Here is a 15,620-nt window from a genome sequence, read left to right as displayed (position 1 = left end):
CTTTCCATAACCATTAATACTCTTTGGAGAAGGGAAATGAAAAAGGTGTTTGGATTGGAGGTCCTCACTGGTAGGGAGCTGGGAGGAAAGATGAAGACATTTAGATTAAAATATTGACAGTACTCCCAGAAGTCGAACTTCTCCTTCTCTTATCCATTCTTTCTAACAAATATTTATTTAAATAATAATTTAAGACTTTTGCGTTTTGACTGGGTGGCCAGACGGTCCAAAGATGATTGTGTTTCATTTTGAAGATTCATTAATTTCAAGTTTGGAATGCATGGTAGCAGTAATGCAGTGAGAGTCATGAGGTGTAGGCTTAACTAGGAGCATCTAACGAACTGAAATAGCACAAAAAACCACGCTGCTTTTCTGTTGTACCTTCTGTCAAGACGATACTTCATCTCATCCTGGTCAGACAGAAGACTGAGTGTCAGGATTCCACTGCTCTGAATTGTGTTGTTCTTCATTCCAGGAATGTAGTATGTTACTAGCAATAATGAAATATTACGCTATTTTGGGAGATAAGTTCTGTAACATGCCTTTCCCACAGGTCGTTTGGTAAACCTGTTTATTCCTTTGGTTTTCTCTTCTGCAATCCCAGTAGTTCCTAGCACAGAGATTTTTGTGAAAAAGAAATAAAAGAAATTGGAGTTTCTCACATGTTACCTAAAAAAAAAAAAAAAAAAAAGGAGAGGGGCATGAAATATTCATTTCAACAATACCCACTATCCTGAGAATAGGCTAGTAGGACTTAGAGATGGGGAAAGTTTACCATCTATAAGTGGAATGTTACTGTTCTTACAGCCTTGAGAAGACTGCTTAAAAGTTTAGTACCAATCATTTATTTGTTTTAAATTTAGATATTGTTTGCGTCATTAAACCTTTTTCTTGAGGAAGGTATGGGCTCTTCTGATGATACTAAAACAGAAGAAAGATGGGGGAGAGGGAAATAAAAATACTGTCCTGATGTTTGCCTGGTCAGCTCATTTAAGTAAAATGCAGTTTCCAGGTATTAGTACTATGTACATACTTGTATCAGCAGTTAAGAATTCTTTTTTCTAGGTCTGGATTTGGTCTGGATTAGACACTCAATTTTTTGTGCATCTCTGGAAGTATGTATGAGGGAAATGGAAAAGTATTTAACAAATCAAGTAGATGCATTAACTTCCCTTCCATCTCCTGTTCTTCACTCTACCTCCTCCTGTGTCCCCCAGCCCCTGAAAAGAAAAGGTGATTTGTCTTTGTGGTTCTTTGGAGTTTCCAAAATGAGTAACACTTCATTTTTACTCTTTTGTAGCTGACTGGAAGTACAGGCATGCTGGCTTGATGGCACTCTCTGCCATCGGAGAAGGTTGCCACCAACAGATGGAAGGAATTTTAAATGAAATAGTTAATTTTGTTTTGCTATTCCTTCAGGATCCTGTGAGTATAGTTCTAGTAATTATTTCAAAATATTTTCATTTCTGCTCTCACAACTGTTTGTTAACTATTTGAGGGAAATATTTTTTCAGCATCCGAGAGTAAGATATGCCGCTTGTAACGCTATTGGACAAATGGCAACTGACTTTGCACCTGGGTTTCAAAAGAAGTTCCATGAGAAGGCAAGTAGTAGAGTAGTAGGGGAAAAAAAGTGGTAAAATTATGATCCCTTCAGAAACTTGTTTTCTGAAAATAAATATTTCTTTTTCAGGTGATAGGAGCTCTTCTACAAACCATGGAGGATCAAGGCAGCCAGCGTGTTCAAGCCCATGCAGCTGCGGCACTCATAAACTTCACTGAAGATTGTCCCAAGTCACTGCTTATTCCGTATTTGGATAATCTAGTGAAGCATCTTCATTCCATTATGGTGGTGAAATTACAAGAGGTATAATACACTGAACAAATTGTTTCATGGAAGGTAACCTTGTCACATAGGCAGAATAAGTATAGTTGAACTAAGGCCTCAGAAATGATCCAGTATACGCGTCTGCTGATGTTGGTCTAAATAGTCAAGAATTAGCATACGAGCGAGAGCAGATTTTTACATTTGGCATGCTTTTAAGTAAAATGTATGCTTTAGAAATATAACACTTTATTCTTCCTCTTTCCAAGTTGATACAGAAAGGCACTAAGCTAGTTTTGGAGCAAGTTGTGACTTCAATTGCATCAGTTGCAGATACAGTAGAGGAGAAGTTTGTTCCCTACTATGATTTATTTATGCCCTCCTTGAAACACATTGTTGAAAATGCTGTTCAGAAGGAATTAAGACTTTTACGAGGAAAGACTATTGAATGCATCAGTCTAATTGGTCTTGCTGTTGGCAAAGAAAAGGTAAGCTTAGATTTCATGTAATAGTCTAAATATATTTTTAATGTCTTTGTTTTTTGTGGTGTTAGCATTGAATTAATATAATCACTTGTTAAACCTACAGCTGTATTGTTGCTGATTTCTATGCTTATCTTTGTGTTTTCATTTCTGAGGTGACCGTCTTGCTGCTTAGATTCACAAATTTGCAATAGAATCTTGTTGTAGCTTAAGTAAATCTTGTCACACTGAAGTTTCTTTTTGCCTTAGGAGAAATGTCATGACATCTCATTTAGGCAGTTTCAGGGGCAAAATGTATGCAGTTCAAAGGAAACTTAGTATAGTATTGTATGTGGATGCCTGAAAAAGTTTGTGAGCATTTAATTCTCTGAGAAGTAGCATCTTAATTTGCCTTTAAAAACATAGTTGTTTCCTATATCTAGTTTATGCAGGATGCATCAGATGTAATGCAGCTGTTGTTGAAGACACAGACAGACTTCAGTGATCTAGAAGATGATGATCCACAGGTATGCTAAAATTGTCTTTATAGCTAGTTGGTATTAAAAACATTCCTTGTATACATGATATTTCTGCCCCACCCGTAGCCCTTCAGGCTAATTATCCAGCCTGTCTTACAAAACTTGTCATTGAGATGGCCCTAGAATCTTTCGCAGAAGCATGGTTAGGAAATGAGACTTCCAGGACCTATATTTGCTGAAGAAATTTGAGCTTGCTGTCACCTTCTTATAAATAGATCAACAAGATTTGTTAGGCAGCTGTTCTAATGAGCAGAGAGCTATTTTGATTTGTACATCTGAAAACAAATACTCCTCTGAAAACACAGTACTGCACTCTTTTTTTTCTTTTTGTTCTATTTTACCATTTTCAGGAATGTGGCTCAGTTAGTATTGTGTGAATCTGGGAAATATTTCAGAAAAAAAATTAGTTTTTTAAAGCAGGCACTTGCAATGCAATCATGAATCTTACACTGTCACATTTTTACATGTATAGCTACTTTGATCAGTGGTACTGTCAAGGTGTTGTTAGACTTGGGGATGTCTTTTGAAGATGCATTTTTATATGGATTGCATATTGGATTACTTCTCTTTGAAAACAGCTTTATGGACTGCTGACAAATTCTTTTTAAAAGTCCTATTCTCTAATGTATTTCCTTTATGCTTTCCTTTTAAGTATGCATTAAAATAAGTTGTGGGACATGAAAATTCTGCCTTCTCTTTTCTAGATTTCTTACATGATCTCTGCATGGGCCAGAATGTGTAAAATTCTTGGAAAGGAGTTTCAGCAATACCTTCCTGTTGTCATGGGACCTTTAATGAAGACTGCATCCATTAAACCTGAAGTAGCTCTTTTAGACAGTAGGTTTAAGATGATGATTTGCTTGAAAAATGTATTGAGATAAATGATTTTGTAGCACTTTTAAATTATTTTTCCTCCCCTCTGTATAACAGCACAAGATATGGAGAATATGAGTGATGATGATGGTTGGGAATTTGTAAGCATAGGTGATCAGCAGAGTTTTGGAATTAAAACTGCAGGCCTAGAAGAAAAAGCAACTGCATGCCAGATGCTGGTAAGTAATAGAACAGTTTTGGTGATCTATGTGTTTCTGGTCAATCGAATCTGAAGCCAATATCTGTAATCAAAATACTATTTTTTGTCTCACGTGAAAGATTTTTTGCTTAGTTTCGATTATAGGCACTTTGTTGCTTGTGGTTTAGTTGATTAAAAATACTTTATTTAGTTGAGAGCTTAAAATTTTTAAAACTAACAGATAGTTTTCCTTTGTTAACAAAACTTAAGAAATTGGATATGTTAAAAAGTAGTTCCTTTCTACAAATATTGCTGTTTCTGAATTTGTTTTGAAAAATACATGCATGCCCTAAGAGCAAGAACTCATGCTGCTATCAGGGTTTCTCAAATTACCACAGTTGAGGGGGAAAGTAAATGGATTATTGCATGTTTTTTAAAATAAACTAAAAAAACCTTGCACTTTTAACAATCTCTCTCGCACCTTTATGTAGTTGGAAAATATAACTATTTTCCCTTAAAAGAGGCATATCTGTGCTCTATTTTTCAGGTTTGCTATGCAAAAGAGCTAAAAGAAGGATTTGTGGAATACACAGAGCAAGTTGTCAAGCTGATGGTTCCATTGTTGAAGTTCTATTTCCATGATGATATCCTATTAACAAATTCCACTGTGAAAACGGAAACTTAGAATCAAAATTGTGCTTGCTGTTTTCCTAAATGAATTGGAAGTGTTAGTGTTAAAATATTCTGTGGCTTTGTAGCAGAAATGGTTTCAGAGATTGTTGTTTTAGACACACTATTTTAGGCAATATATTCCTGCTTTTCCCCCTAGTTGCTTTTTAAATAAGCGATCAGTAGAGAGTGATTTTCGTGTGACAAAGCAGAAGAGAACTTGAGCAGCTTTTCTGTCATGGCCTGAAACAGGCCTGAAGCCACTTTTAAATAGCAGACAGTGTAATTTTCCTATGATTTAATCTATAGCTAATTAAGAAATCAAATGAATGGATTGTAGTGAAATGAATTTCAGGTAGAAAACTAAGAACTTCATTATGGTGGTGGGGTCTTAAATTCTAAGCACTTTGTTGGTGTTGATTGCTGTATTGCCTTAATAATGACACGTGTTCGAGTGGCAGCAGCAGAGTCGATGCCCCTCCTGCTTGAATGTGCCAGGGTTCGTGGGCCAGAGTACCTCACGCAGATGTGGCACTTCATGTGTGATGCGCTCATCAAAGCCATTGGGACAGAGCCGGAGTCTGATGTCCTCTCAGAAATAATGCACTCTTTTGCAAAGGTAACATTCTTACAAATTTCATGGCATCACTGCTTGTAGCTTTTTGAAATAAGAACTGACATGTTTGATGTTCCTTTAAATGGCTCGAATAAATGCAAGGCTTCCTCTACAGGAAATTTGTTTTGACTATAAATGTTGTTATAGCTGATGGAAAAAGTTGGATTTTTTTTTTTAGTCTCAAAGTATTAACCTAAAAACAATTACCAAATTTGTTCCACTTTAACCACAAGCAACTGAAATTATGGGTGTGAAATGTACAGTGGTACTATGCCTTACTTGTATAATTAGAGTCTTGATTACAGTATGACTGTTCTACTAGGATTATTCCTGCCAGTGATCCAGAGCATGTATTAATTAATTAATTAATTAATTCTTTGTGTGCTTAGATTTCATTAAGACTGCTCATGTTAAATTTTAAAGCTGAAAAATTGGTTGTTTTATTTCACAAGTGCATTGAGGTAATGGGAGATGGATGCCTTAACAATGAACACTTTGAAGAACTTGGAGGAATACTGAAAGAAAAACTAGAAGAGCACTTTAAAAATCAAGAATTAAGACAGGGTAAGTTAACACAAATCCTGTTAACATGTGATATGGCTGTTCTTTAAAGCAGAATTTCTAATTATTTCTGAACACAGAGAAAAAAACTGTTTAGATTTCTTTGATTTGTATATTTATGTTCAGTTATTGGACTTTGAAACAACAGAATCCTTGAGTTATATTTGTAAGCTCTTGGAGGATGAAGAAGATGATGGCATTATTTTCAGCAATACTGGAGTTTTAATCAAAAGTTGGTGGATGGACAGATTTTCTTGAAAGACAGTGCATGTCTATGGTGTTACCATTTCTGTGGTATTTTTTCATCTGAAGTCTTTGCAGTTTTCTCAAAGCAATGGTAGTTTCTCATTTCTAAGCACTTCTCTTGTCTTTGTGGACAAGCTGGTGTGTTTATTTCTATTACCTGTGCTTTTTTATGTGTTCTTAAACTGAACTGTCCAATACTTCTTGTTTTTCTGTGAAAGCTTTTTGAAGCTTCTTAAAGATGGGAAATTCCTTTTGCATTTTTAGCTACTGTTTCCCGTTTTCTAAATTTGTTTCTGCGTAATTTTACCCTTGCACAGGCTTCTTCTGCACTTACAGAAAGGTAGTGGTTTAATTTTTCTTTTTTTTTTAATTTAGTGAAAAGACAAGATGAAGACTATGATGAACAAGTTGAAGAGTCATTACAAGATGAAGTAAGTTAGTTTGAACAGTTTTTCCACTCATCAAGCACCAGGATGAAATACTGCTCAGATAGACTTTCTACTCAGAGCATAGTGCATCCTCAGTATTATTTCTTCATAGAAAAATGTTGTTACCATAGTCTTTCAAAACTTTCAGTAACAAATGGGTCACATTACATTTGTGAATTAAAGAAATATGAAAGGTTTCCTTGTCTGGTATACTGAAGTAAGAAATTCAGGATATAGCTTTTTATTTTCTTCATCCTCTCAAACAATTCTTGGATGACATTAACACTGATACAGATTTGACAGCAGATTATTTAATCACAGCATAAGCTGAGTTGGAAGGGACCCAAGAGGATCATAGAGTCCCAACTCCTGGCCCTGCACAGCACCATCCCCAAGAATCACACCATGTGCCTGAGAGCGCTGTCCAAATACTCCTTGAACTTAGACAGACTTGGTGCTGCGACCACTCTCCTGGGGAGCCTGTTGCAGTGCCCAACCACCTAGAACCTTTTTCTAATATCCAACCTAAACCTCCCCTGACACAACTTCAGGCCATTCCCTCTGGTCCTGTCACTGGGCACCACAGAGAAGAGATCAGTGCCTGCTCCTCCTCTTCCCCCAGTGAGGAAGTTGTAGACTGCAATGAGGTCCCTTGGTCTAGCCCTGCTGACTTGCTTTTTCTCTGAGCCTTGCAAGTTAGGTGGCTCTTAAACTTGGGCCCCTATACTTCTGATTCCAAGATGTCTGGTGTGTCATGTCAGGAGCCTGTCTCAAAAAGAATAGCCCCAAAACGGTATCAGAGAAGGACAGCAGGATAAACAGCTGCCATAATGTGTTTGCTTATGAGAAAATACCAAAGTAACTACTTACACCATAAGGTACCAAAGTGAAGTTTAAAGTGAAGGTGATTGTAGAAGAGATACAATAATTTTATTAAATCATTATTAGTATGGAGAGAGAGTAATAATGAATGACTCCTGCTTATAATATGAGACAAAGGATGCTCAGTAAATTAAAGAACTAAGAAATTTCTTTTCTGCACGATGCAGGTAGGAAGCTTGATCACATGAGTTTAACCTGTATGCAGACTCCAGAAATCATACACCCATATGTAAATACTGTCTTAAATAACAGTGCAGTTCTTGAGCCTCTTTTTAGGCTTTTTAGAATTAGGCCAGCATTCAAGAGGATAGATTTGTTCCCTCCAAGACCCTTTTATTTCCTATGTTTCATTCTATACTGATAATGAGAGAAAATGCAAGCAGGCAGCAGTTTCAGAAAAGCTGAGTCTGTACTCTGCAACAGAGTTGCAAGGCATTTTAAAAAATGCTCTAATGTTTGTGGATTTTTCTGTAAAGTCTGAAGAAAGATTTGTCTGCATTACCCTGTGAAAGGAGGGGTGGAACCAGAATGACACTTGCTATATGGACAGAATTAACGTATGGCCATGAGTAACATTTGGATATGTACCTTTGGTCTCAGAGTATGTTTATGTAGCCCTTACCTCAAGGCAGCAGAAATACAAGCACAGAAGTCATGAAGGTTACTCAGACAGTAGTTTCAGATACAGCCCTCACTTCAGCAGTAACTAAATTGCTGATTTGGTAGAGAGTGGAAGGCATACACCAAGCAAGAGTTACACTCTCTTCCCAAGGATGTTATCAACTATTGGTCAACAGGCACTACCAGGCTAGGTAGACCTTGTGGTGTGCTGCACCAGTTCTTTACCTCTTAATGTGTATGTTCCAGGGTTACTGCTTTTAAGTTGTACCTTGACGACACCGAAATTGTGTCACTAGGAAGGGTTTAAATATCCAATTGTGGGAAGCTGTGTCTTGCATGAGAAATAATTACTAGTTTGTCACCAGAAGGTGAGAAAGGTGAAGATCACTAAGGACCAGAAACTAGCTGTACCATTTTCCCTGCCTGTTAAAGTATAATCTGGTTAAGGGGACAGTGCTGAGTAGAACAAAAGTTGCTGTAAAAGAAAGAGTTTTCCCAGCATAAGTGTCCAGGGAATAATCCCCATCTGTAGATACAACTTGAATTGATAGCTTTGAGGTAAGGCTCTTTACTTGACCGGTTTGATTTATTAACTGGGCAAGGTGCCAAATAAACAACAAGAGCAAGAGAATAATATTTGTTGTATTTTTACCACAATCTTTATCACAAAGTCATAAAATTTATTCCATTAATTTAGATACCTTAGCACTTCCACTAAGTGAATTCCACTCTGCTAAAGATTGTTAGTCTTCATGTGAATTGTATCCTTTTCCTTTCAGGATGACAGTGACGTTTATATTTTGACTAAAGTATCGGACATTTTGCACTCAATATTCAGTAGTTACAGGGAGAAGGTACTGCCATGGTTTGAAAGGTTACTTCCACTAATTGTCAACCTAATTGTAAGTAGCTTGCTTTCCTTTAGTTTAAATTTTGTTATTTTTTCTGATACTTTAATATCCCTTCCATGCTGAAGTCTTAGAGAACTTGGTAGATGGTAGCAATTACTGTTTTACAAAATAGAAGGTTCTAGATGAAGAATGAAGTTGTTATCCTATGCTTTTGAGCAGGGTCACTGCTGTGCTACTTTAAATTTGTGTTGCAAGACCCAGGATCATTGACACACACAACTGTTTTGAGAAATTTCATTTCCTTGAGACTATCCAGTATCTCTAAAATAGATTTCAAGAGGAGGGCCAAAAAAGTGTTGCAGACTCATGGGGAAGAATTGAAACCTATATATGTAGCAGAGTGTGAAATAGAGGTGCAAAGATAGCCACCTGGATTTTGTTTTGTTGGTGGTATTGGTGGAGCTATCACTACCGCAAATTACCTGGTTTTAGGGTTGAATTTAATCCGTGAAGATTTTAACGAAAGTATTAGACCACTGTTGCCATGATTGTTGTTGGTATAATCATTGGCTGTACAATAATTTCAGGGTGTCCTAACTGTTGTGTGTTTGCGCCACAGTGTCCGCATCGGCCGTGGCCAGACCGGCAGTGGGGGCTGTGCATCTTTGATGATATTGTGGAGCACTGCAGCCCCGCCTCCTTCAAGTACGCCGAGTACTTCCTGCGGCCCATGCTGGAGTCGGTGTGTGACAGCAGCCCGGAGGTTCGGCAGGCAGCTGCCTATGGAGTGGGAGTGATGGCACAGTTCGGCGGGGACAGCTACCGGCCCTTCTGCCCAGGTACGGACCTGCAGCTGATGGGACTCTTGGAATGTGGGGGTCAGGGGGAAGAAATAAAAATGGCTCACCTTTTGGTAGATGAAGTATCTTCCTCTTGGAAGTGAAATAGATTGCCAGTGTAACCTGTGTGGTAGACTGGTGATGGATTGACAAAGTACCTGAGTTCCTCGGGCTTTTATTGTTGTTCTGCTTAGTAGCATTTCTGTTGCAGCACTTACTGCTTAGCAAACTTGATTTCCATATTCTTTTTTTAGCATGATCTGGCATGCAAATGTTAATTTCATAAAAACTGTCTTTCTGATACACAGCTGTCTCATAGATGCTTTCTACTAATATTAATGAGGTTACATATTAATGCAAAAGCCTTTGGATGTCTGGAAAAACTACACAAAAGCCCTATATTAAAGAATAGCCTAGAATACAACTAATGTGGCTCTCTGCTTTCCGATTTTGTAAAAAGGAGCCTGATTTCTGCAAAGTAAGAAATGAAATGAGTGTGTACCAGAAACACTTTATCTCCTTTCTTTCTGAATGTTTCCAATTTCTTTGAAACTTCAAATTCATCTTAAATTTAAAGAAATGACTGTCTGTTAGCACTCCTCTTGCACACTGAGTAGCACCCCTTATCAAAGGTTTTCCTTTATTTTTTTTAAGAATATTTAGTCATCTAAGTATGTATTTAAAATATGTATTTCACATGAATCTTAAATGAAAGCTGAATTAAAAGATGTAAGAAAATAAGAATCATCTGATAGGGACTAACACAAATCTTGCCTACATCAATCAGGGTTGTAATTTTCATTGTTAACAATCTGTCTTTTTAAAAAGAAAAGAAAAAAAGCAGTGTGGGAAGCCTTGCAATGAATCATTAAGAGCCTAAAAACTTAAGAGTTGTCTAGATAGTTCTGATTTTGAATTTTTTTGAGCTTTTTAGCTTCTGTTGAAGTCTAATTATATTTTTCATTAATTACGCTTTATCTTACACCACTTAAACTTTGTAACATCTTTGATCCTTTTCTTCTTATTTGGACAAATAATCCTTGATTATGTCCAGACACTTGGCTTGTCCTGAAGTTGAATTTTAGATAAAATAAACTTTCAATTTACAGCATATAGTTTAGCAGACACCTCAAAAGTATTCTAAATCCTTTTGTATGTACATGAAAGAACTTTGTGATTTATTTTAATTGATGAAGATATGCTGTGATTAGAAACAAAGTAAATCCATGGCATGAGACATTATCTACCCCACAGATTTTGCTATTTCTCTCAAAACATCCTGTTTGTGAACTTTTGTTTGTAACTTATTTTCTTTACTGGTTGATGTATAGCACTGGCATATTTTTCTTTTACAAGTTTGAAGAGTATGTAAATACTCTTCAGAAAAATCAGAGGTATTGATACGAGCATTTTTGGCAGTCAGTTAAAAAAAGTCCAGGAATATAGGGAGAACTTGTAAATGGCATGTGAGCTACACTGATGAAACAAATGGCACTAAAACCAGATTTCATAAAGAGCAAAAAAATAAGATGGAAGGAAAACTACAGCAACAGGGATACAAGGTTACAATTGATGCAGCTGGCAGGGTTGCTTCTGTTATGTTGGTGGAAGAATATAATTATCTGTTCTCTGTGAGAATTGTATCAATCAACTGCATGCATTTCTTCCTAAATCACATCAATGGCCTCAAAACTGTGTGGTGCCAGATGTCAGAGCAGTCAGTCCTTGGAAAAAAAGCTTAACATTATAGAAGATGGGCCTTTTATTGTCAAAAGGCTTTTTTAAGGTTTATCTAACGCAGCTGGGTTGTAACTCTAAGTAACTTAAAAGTGCATAGAACAGTAACACAACATCTATGTGAGAATGGATCTGTTTTATAGACAAGGTGAAGACTTGTCTGGTAGGCTGTAGGGAGAAAATTATGCTGATTCATTTTGATACCCTCCTAACTTTACAGTTGCAAGGACACACATACCTAGAGAGTCATCCATTAGTATTAGTGAATGAGATACAGATGAGATGAGATTTAGCTTCAGCAGCCACGAAAACCTGAGGTATAAAATGCAGACTCATTTGGCCTGGACACTGCAGACCTCTCTGAAACAAATTCTGCTTTGCAGAATAGTCCAGCATCATTATCCTGCATTCAATACATAAGCTAGTGGGTCTGATGTTTCTGTAGTTCTGTAATGTTTAGCAGTTTTTACCATTGCTGCTTAATTCTTCAAAAATCTAATGCAGTGGACTTCATATAAAGTGTGATTGTGTATTCTTTAATTGCAAAACTGCTACTTACTCATCAAAATTCAGTAGTGTGAGATCTCGCTCTTCCTCAGTAATTAGTTATTTTGTAGTGTGCTTTCTGTACAACTCCACAACCTGTTTGCTGTGCTGATATAGAATTCCACAGCCTTACTATTTTATTTTTAGCAGAAGAACACAAGGACAATTGTTCCTGCTTGCATGTAGTGTGCTTGGAAGTCTGCATGGACACTAGTAGCTAAAAACACAGTATTAATGTTCATTTAGAAGTGTGCGTGTGGTTACCCACATGATTATTAAAAAAATATAATTGCTATTAACCTAGGAAGAAAACTGGCATTTTTCCTCCATTTAAAGACATTTCCTTATGATCTAAACTATGCCAGGTTGATTGACCAGATGAGATTACTCCTATGAGCTTTTCCTAGGGCACATTTTAGTGGCTGAAGGTGTGTATGTGTACATACGTACCTATTTTTATGTACAGATGTGCCCACAAGCAGTAGATACACAGCAGCATATGCTGGGGATGTGCACTATAGTTCACATTACTGTGAATGTCACTGTAGCAATGCTTTTCCTCCTCCTGTGTTTTTAGAGCATATTGGATTAAACAGATAATGCTTGCTATCTACAGTGTCTTGTGTGTTTTAGATTGCATAACTCCAATTGAGAGACATGGGAATATTATTTTCTTCTGAACTTCTAAAGAAAATTCAAACTTCTGCAGTAGCTGTTTTCTTCTGTTTCCTTGCAGAGCTTTATTTATCTGTTTGGTTTTCATATGATAATTATTGAGCAGAGAAGAACCTAGAAGCAGTGGAACATTGAAAATGACTGGATTTTAGTGCTTGGAACACAAAAAATCCTGGTTTTAATACATAGAGTTGTCTCAAATAGAATTTGTGATACTAATAAAGTATATCTTGATTGTGCATTAAACTTTATTCTTGTGTTGTTTAACAATTAGAGGCGCTTCCATTGCTGGTGAGAGTCATTCAGTCACCAGATGCCAAAGCCAAAGAGAATGTCAATGCAACAGAAAACTGCATTTCAGCGATAGGAAAGATAATGAAGTTCAAGCCTGACTGTATAAACGTTGAAGAAGTTCTTCCACACTGGTTATCATGGCTTCCACTTCATGAAGACAAAGAAGAAGCTGTTCATACTTTCAATTATCTGTGTGACTTACTTGAGAGGTAAGGCAAACCCTTCACACTAATGCAGAAAGTAAGCCTGTTTGCATGCACTTTCCTTGCACTCCTTTTCCAAAACTGAGAAACTGTGAGGTTAATCTACGTATGGGTTAGAGAAGATAATTTGGTATGTCAGAACTGGGCCTTTCCTGATGTTATTGATGTTTTTTTAAACAGTTACTGTTCCTGTCCTAAATAGTGTCTGTATGGCTGGAAAAAAATCCTGGCTGCTTTATGTGTACATAATGGGAAAAGATCTGCAGAAAACTTGTATAGAAAATTTCAGGAAATTTTTTGATACTCTGCTTACATATCAGCACTAGTAACTGATCGGGTCTTCTCTCTTAAAAGCAGCACACATGCTCTTGCAGCCTCCTTTTTGTAACCTTTATAAGTAGTTTTGCACCTTTTTGCTTTCCAACAAAGCGAAATATGAAGTAGAGAAATAATATGGAAAAATTTGTTGTACGGTGCTATCTCACTTAATAATTATTTCAGTTATTATTGAAAGCATCTTATCCCACAGTTTATTCTTTGGATTTGTGCTCCCTCCCATAGGTAAATGGAGAAAAAAAAGTAAATGGTTTTTCTAGTGTGGTGCACTTCATAAATGAGTGAAAGAATGTAGCCTCTGAGGTGTTATGTAGCAAGCACGTTCTGGCTGGAATTGTATTACATCTTAGGAGAAAAAATATAAAGGAAGTAACTTAGATTTCTTACAGTCTTTTCTATTTTGTGAATACCTTGTATCTCTTTGTGCTTTATTAAGACAAAGTCTCAAAATGGCAACTGAGGTCCATAGACTGATTATAGAACAGTTATGTAGAGACACCATAATAATGCTGCCAGGTGTGCATGTAAACAGGAACATAGAAATTGGGAATTGCAGTACCAGCACAGTTCTGTACCTTGCTCTGTGCAGGTGGCTCAGCCTGGCTACCTGCTTCTCTGGAGCTCTGCCAGTCCCACATTCACAGCCTCTGCGTTCCAGCAGTGGTACGTGGCAGGGCTGGAAGTAGATCATGTGTTCCACACAGATTCCTGATTGCTAATACTCCTCCACTCCAGCATTTGTCTGGGAAAGAGGGAGCAGAACTGCTTGCGTGCTGTGTCATCGAGAGCGCTGGCAGAGAGCTGAAGTTACCAGCAGTCTTGATGCCAGTAACACAATGTGCTGGGAGGCACAGAGAGAGGAATAAGTCCTTTTAGGCAGGGTATTTCTGTCACACTGTTTACAGTTCCATCTGCATGGAACCCGGCCATTCTGTAAAGTTCAGAACTTCTTCCTGATAAAGTTTAGACCGAGTAAAGAATCAGCTGGTTAAATATTAACAGAAGGGGGAGCATGCTGTCAGCAGGCAACAAAGCTGCGCACATTTACTCAACTGTGTGAAACTTAAATCTGAATAAGCAGCTTTAGAATAAGATCATTCGAAATCATGTGTAAAGTGTTTACATTATTTTTAGTTAAACATTAATTCCTTTGTAATATATATTTTGTAACAGCAATAACCCAGTTGTCCTTGGTCCCAACAATTCCAACCTTCCCAGAATACTTGGTATAATTGCGGATGGGGAAATCCATGAAGCTATCAAACATGAAGATCCATGCACCAAGCGGCTGGCTAATGTTGTTCGCCAAGTGCAGGTAAATAAATGCTTGTTTAAGTATAAAGGGAACATTTAGAATCTGTTTGCAGAAGGAACTAAACTGTTAAACCAGTTTTGAGAGCCTTATCTCCTTAGAGAATAATGGTTCAGTGATCTTGGAGATCCTTGGACATTCCTTCAATGATTAATGATGAAACTTGGTGACATTTGCACTTGAATAAAATAACTGTAACTAACTTACATGCAGTGAGATGGTTAATGTGTGAGCCAGTATTAGTTTTTTGTGGAGTTTTTTTCTGAGTCAGAAATTAGAATCTGGAGAGAAATCTGCATGTCCTTTTATCAGTGAACTGTACTGCAGGATTTGGTCCAATATGTGGTTCTTGTAAAGGGTCCCCAGCATCCTGTGGTGACTTTCTAATACTGCAGGCAGTTTGGGTTCTTTGTTAGCGAATGAGTGCAAACCGCAAGTTATTTTACTACTGCCCTTTTTAATCCAGTGCAAATATAGGTGGCTGCTCAATGTTTTCCCTGCCTTTGGGGAACTGCCTTAAGGTTCACCTCCTTTATGCCATAATGAGTCACTTAATGATGATGGGGATGTCCAAGTACTTGAGCAAAGCTTCTCTACGGTGCTGTAAGTGAGAGTGCTCATAGGGCAGATTTGTTCCAGGGCCAAATGTTGTTGGGTGAATGTAGCATTAATGAGAGAAAGGCATGTGCCTGGTAAGCATCTCGCTCATAAAAAAGCATGAAGGATTTTGAGCAGCAGATCTTCACTTATTGACCTTTCTACCTGATCTGCTTTGGCAAAATTCAGGTTCAAGAATTTTAGGAACACTTGATGTTGGAAAGGGTTCACCTGTACGAGTATATCAGTCTGAGAGATCCATTATGTCTGGTAGAAAAACCTGTTAAAATTTTGAAGGCATAAAGAGAAGGAAATGGAGCCAAGTTTCAAAGTGAAAGTGGTGTAAGTGGCTGCTCTAGATTCTGCCTGA

General features: G+C 37.3%; 1 protein-coding gene across 1 annotated transcript in view; it reads left to right on the top strand.

Annotated features, from left to right (window-relative positions):
- IPO5 (importin 5) overlaps positions 1-15,620 on the top strand; it is a 42,606-nt gene that overhangs the window by 24,088 nt on the left and 2,898 nt on the right. The window contains exons 11-25 of the mRNA XM_069008184.1: positions 1,301-1,425; positions 1,515-1,604; positions 1,694-1,867; positions 2,095-2,313; positions 2,730-2,813; positions 3,530-3,662; positions 3,756-3,877; positions 4,385-4,481; positions 4,953-5,125; positions 5,575-5,686; positions 6,305-6,360; positions 8,640-8,762; positions 9,331-9,550; positions 12,783-13,011; positions 14,515-14,656. Coding sequence (XP_068864285.1) covers positions 1,301-1,425; positions 1,515-1,604; positions 1,694-1,867; positions 2,095-2,313; positions 2,730-2,813; positions 3,530-3,662; positions 3,756-3,877; positions 4,385-4,481; positions 4,953-5,125; positions 5,575-5,686; positions 6,305-6,360; positions 8,640-8,762; positions 9,331-9,550; positions 12,783-13,011; positions 14,515-14,656 — 2,099 coding nt within the window. The remainder of the gene's footprint in view (positions 1-1,300; positions 1,426-1,514; positions 1,605-1,693; positions 1,868-2,094; positions 2,314-2,729; positions 2,814-3,529; positions 3,663-3,755; positions 3,878-4,384; positions 4,482-4,952; positions 5,126-5,574; positions 5,687-6,304; positions 6,361-8,639; positions 8,763-9,330; positions 9,551-12,782; positions 13,012-14,514; positions 14,657-15,620) is intronic.

Source organism: Aphelocoma coerulescens, chromosome 1 (genome assembly GCF_041296385.1).
Source record: "Aphelocoma coerulescens isolate FSJ_1873_10779 chromosome 1, UR_Acoe_1.0, whole genome shotgun sequence".
Taxonomy (NCBI): Eukaryota; Metazoa; Chordata; class Aves; order Passeriformes; family Corvidae; genus Aphelocoma; species Aphelocoma coerulescens.
This window is presented reverse-complemented; position numbering and strand designations above follow the sequence as displayed.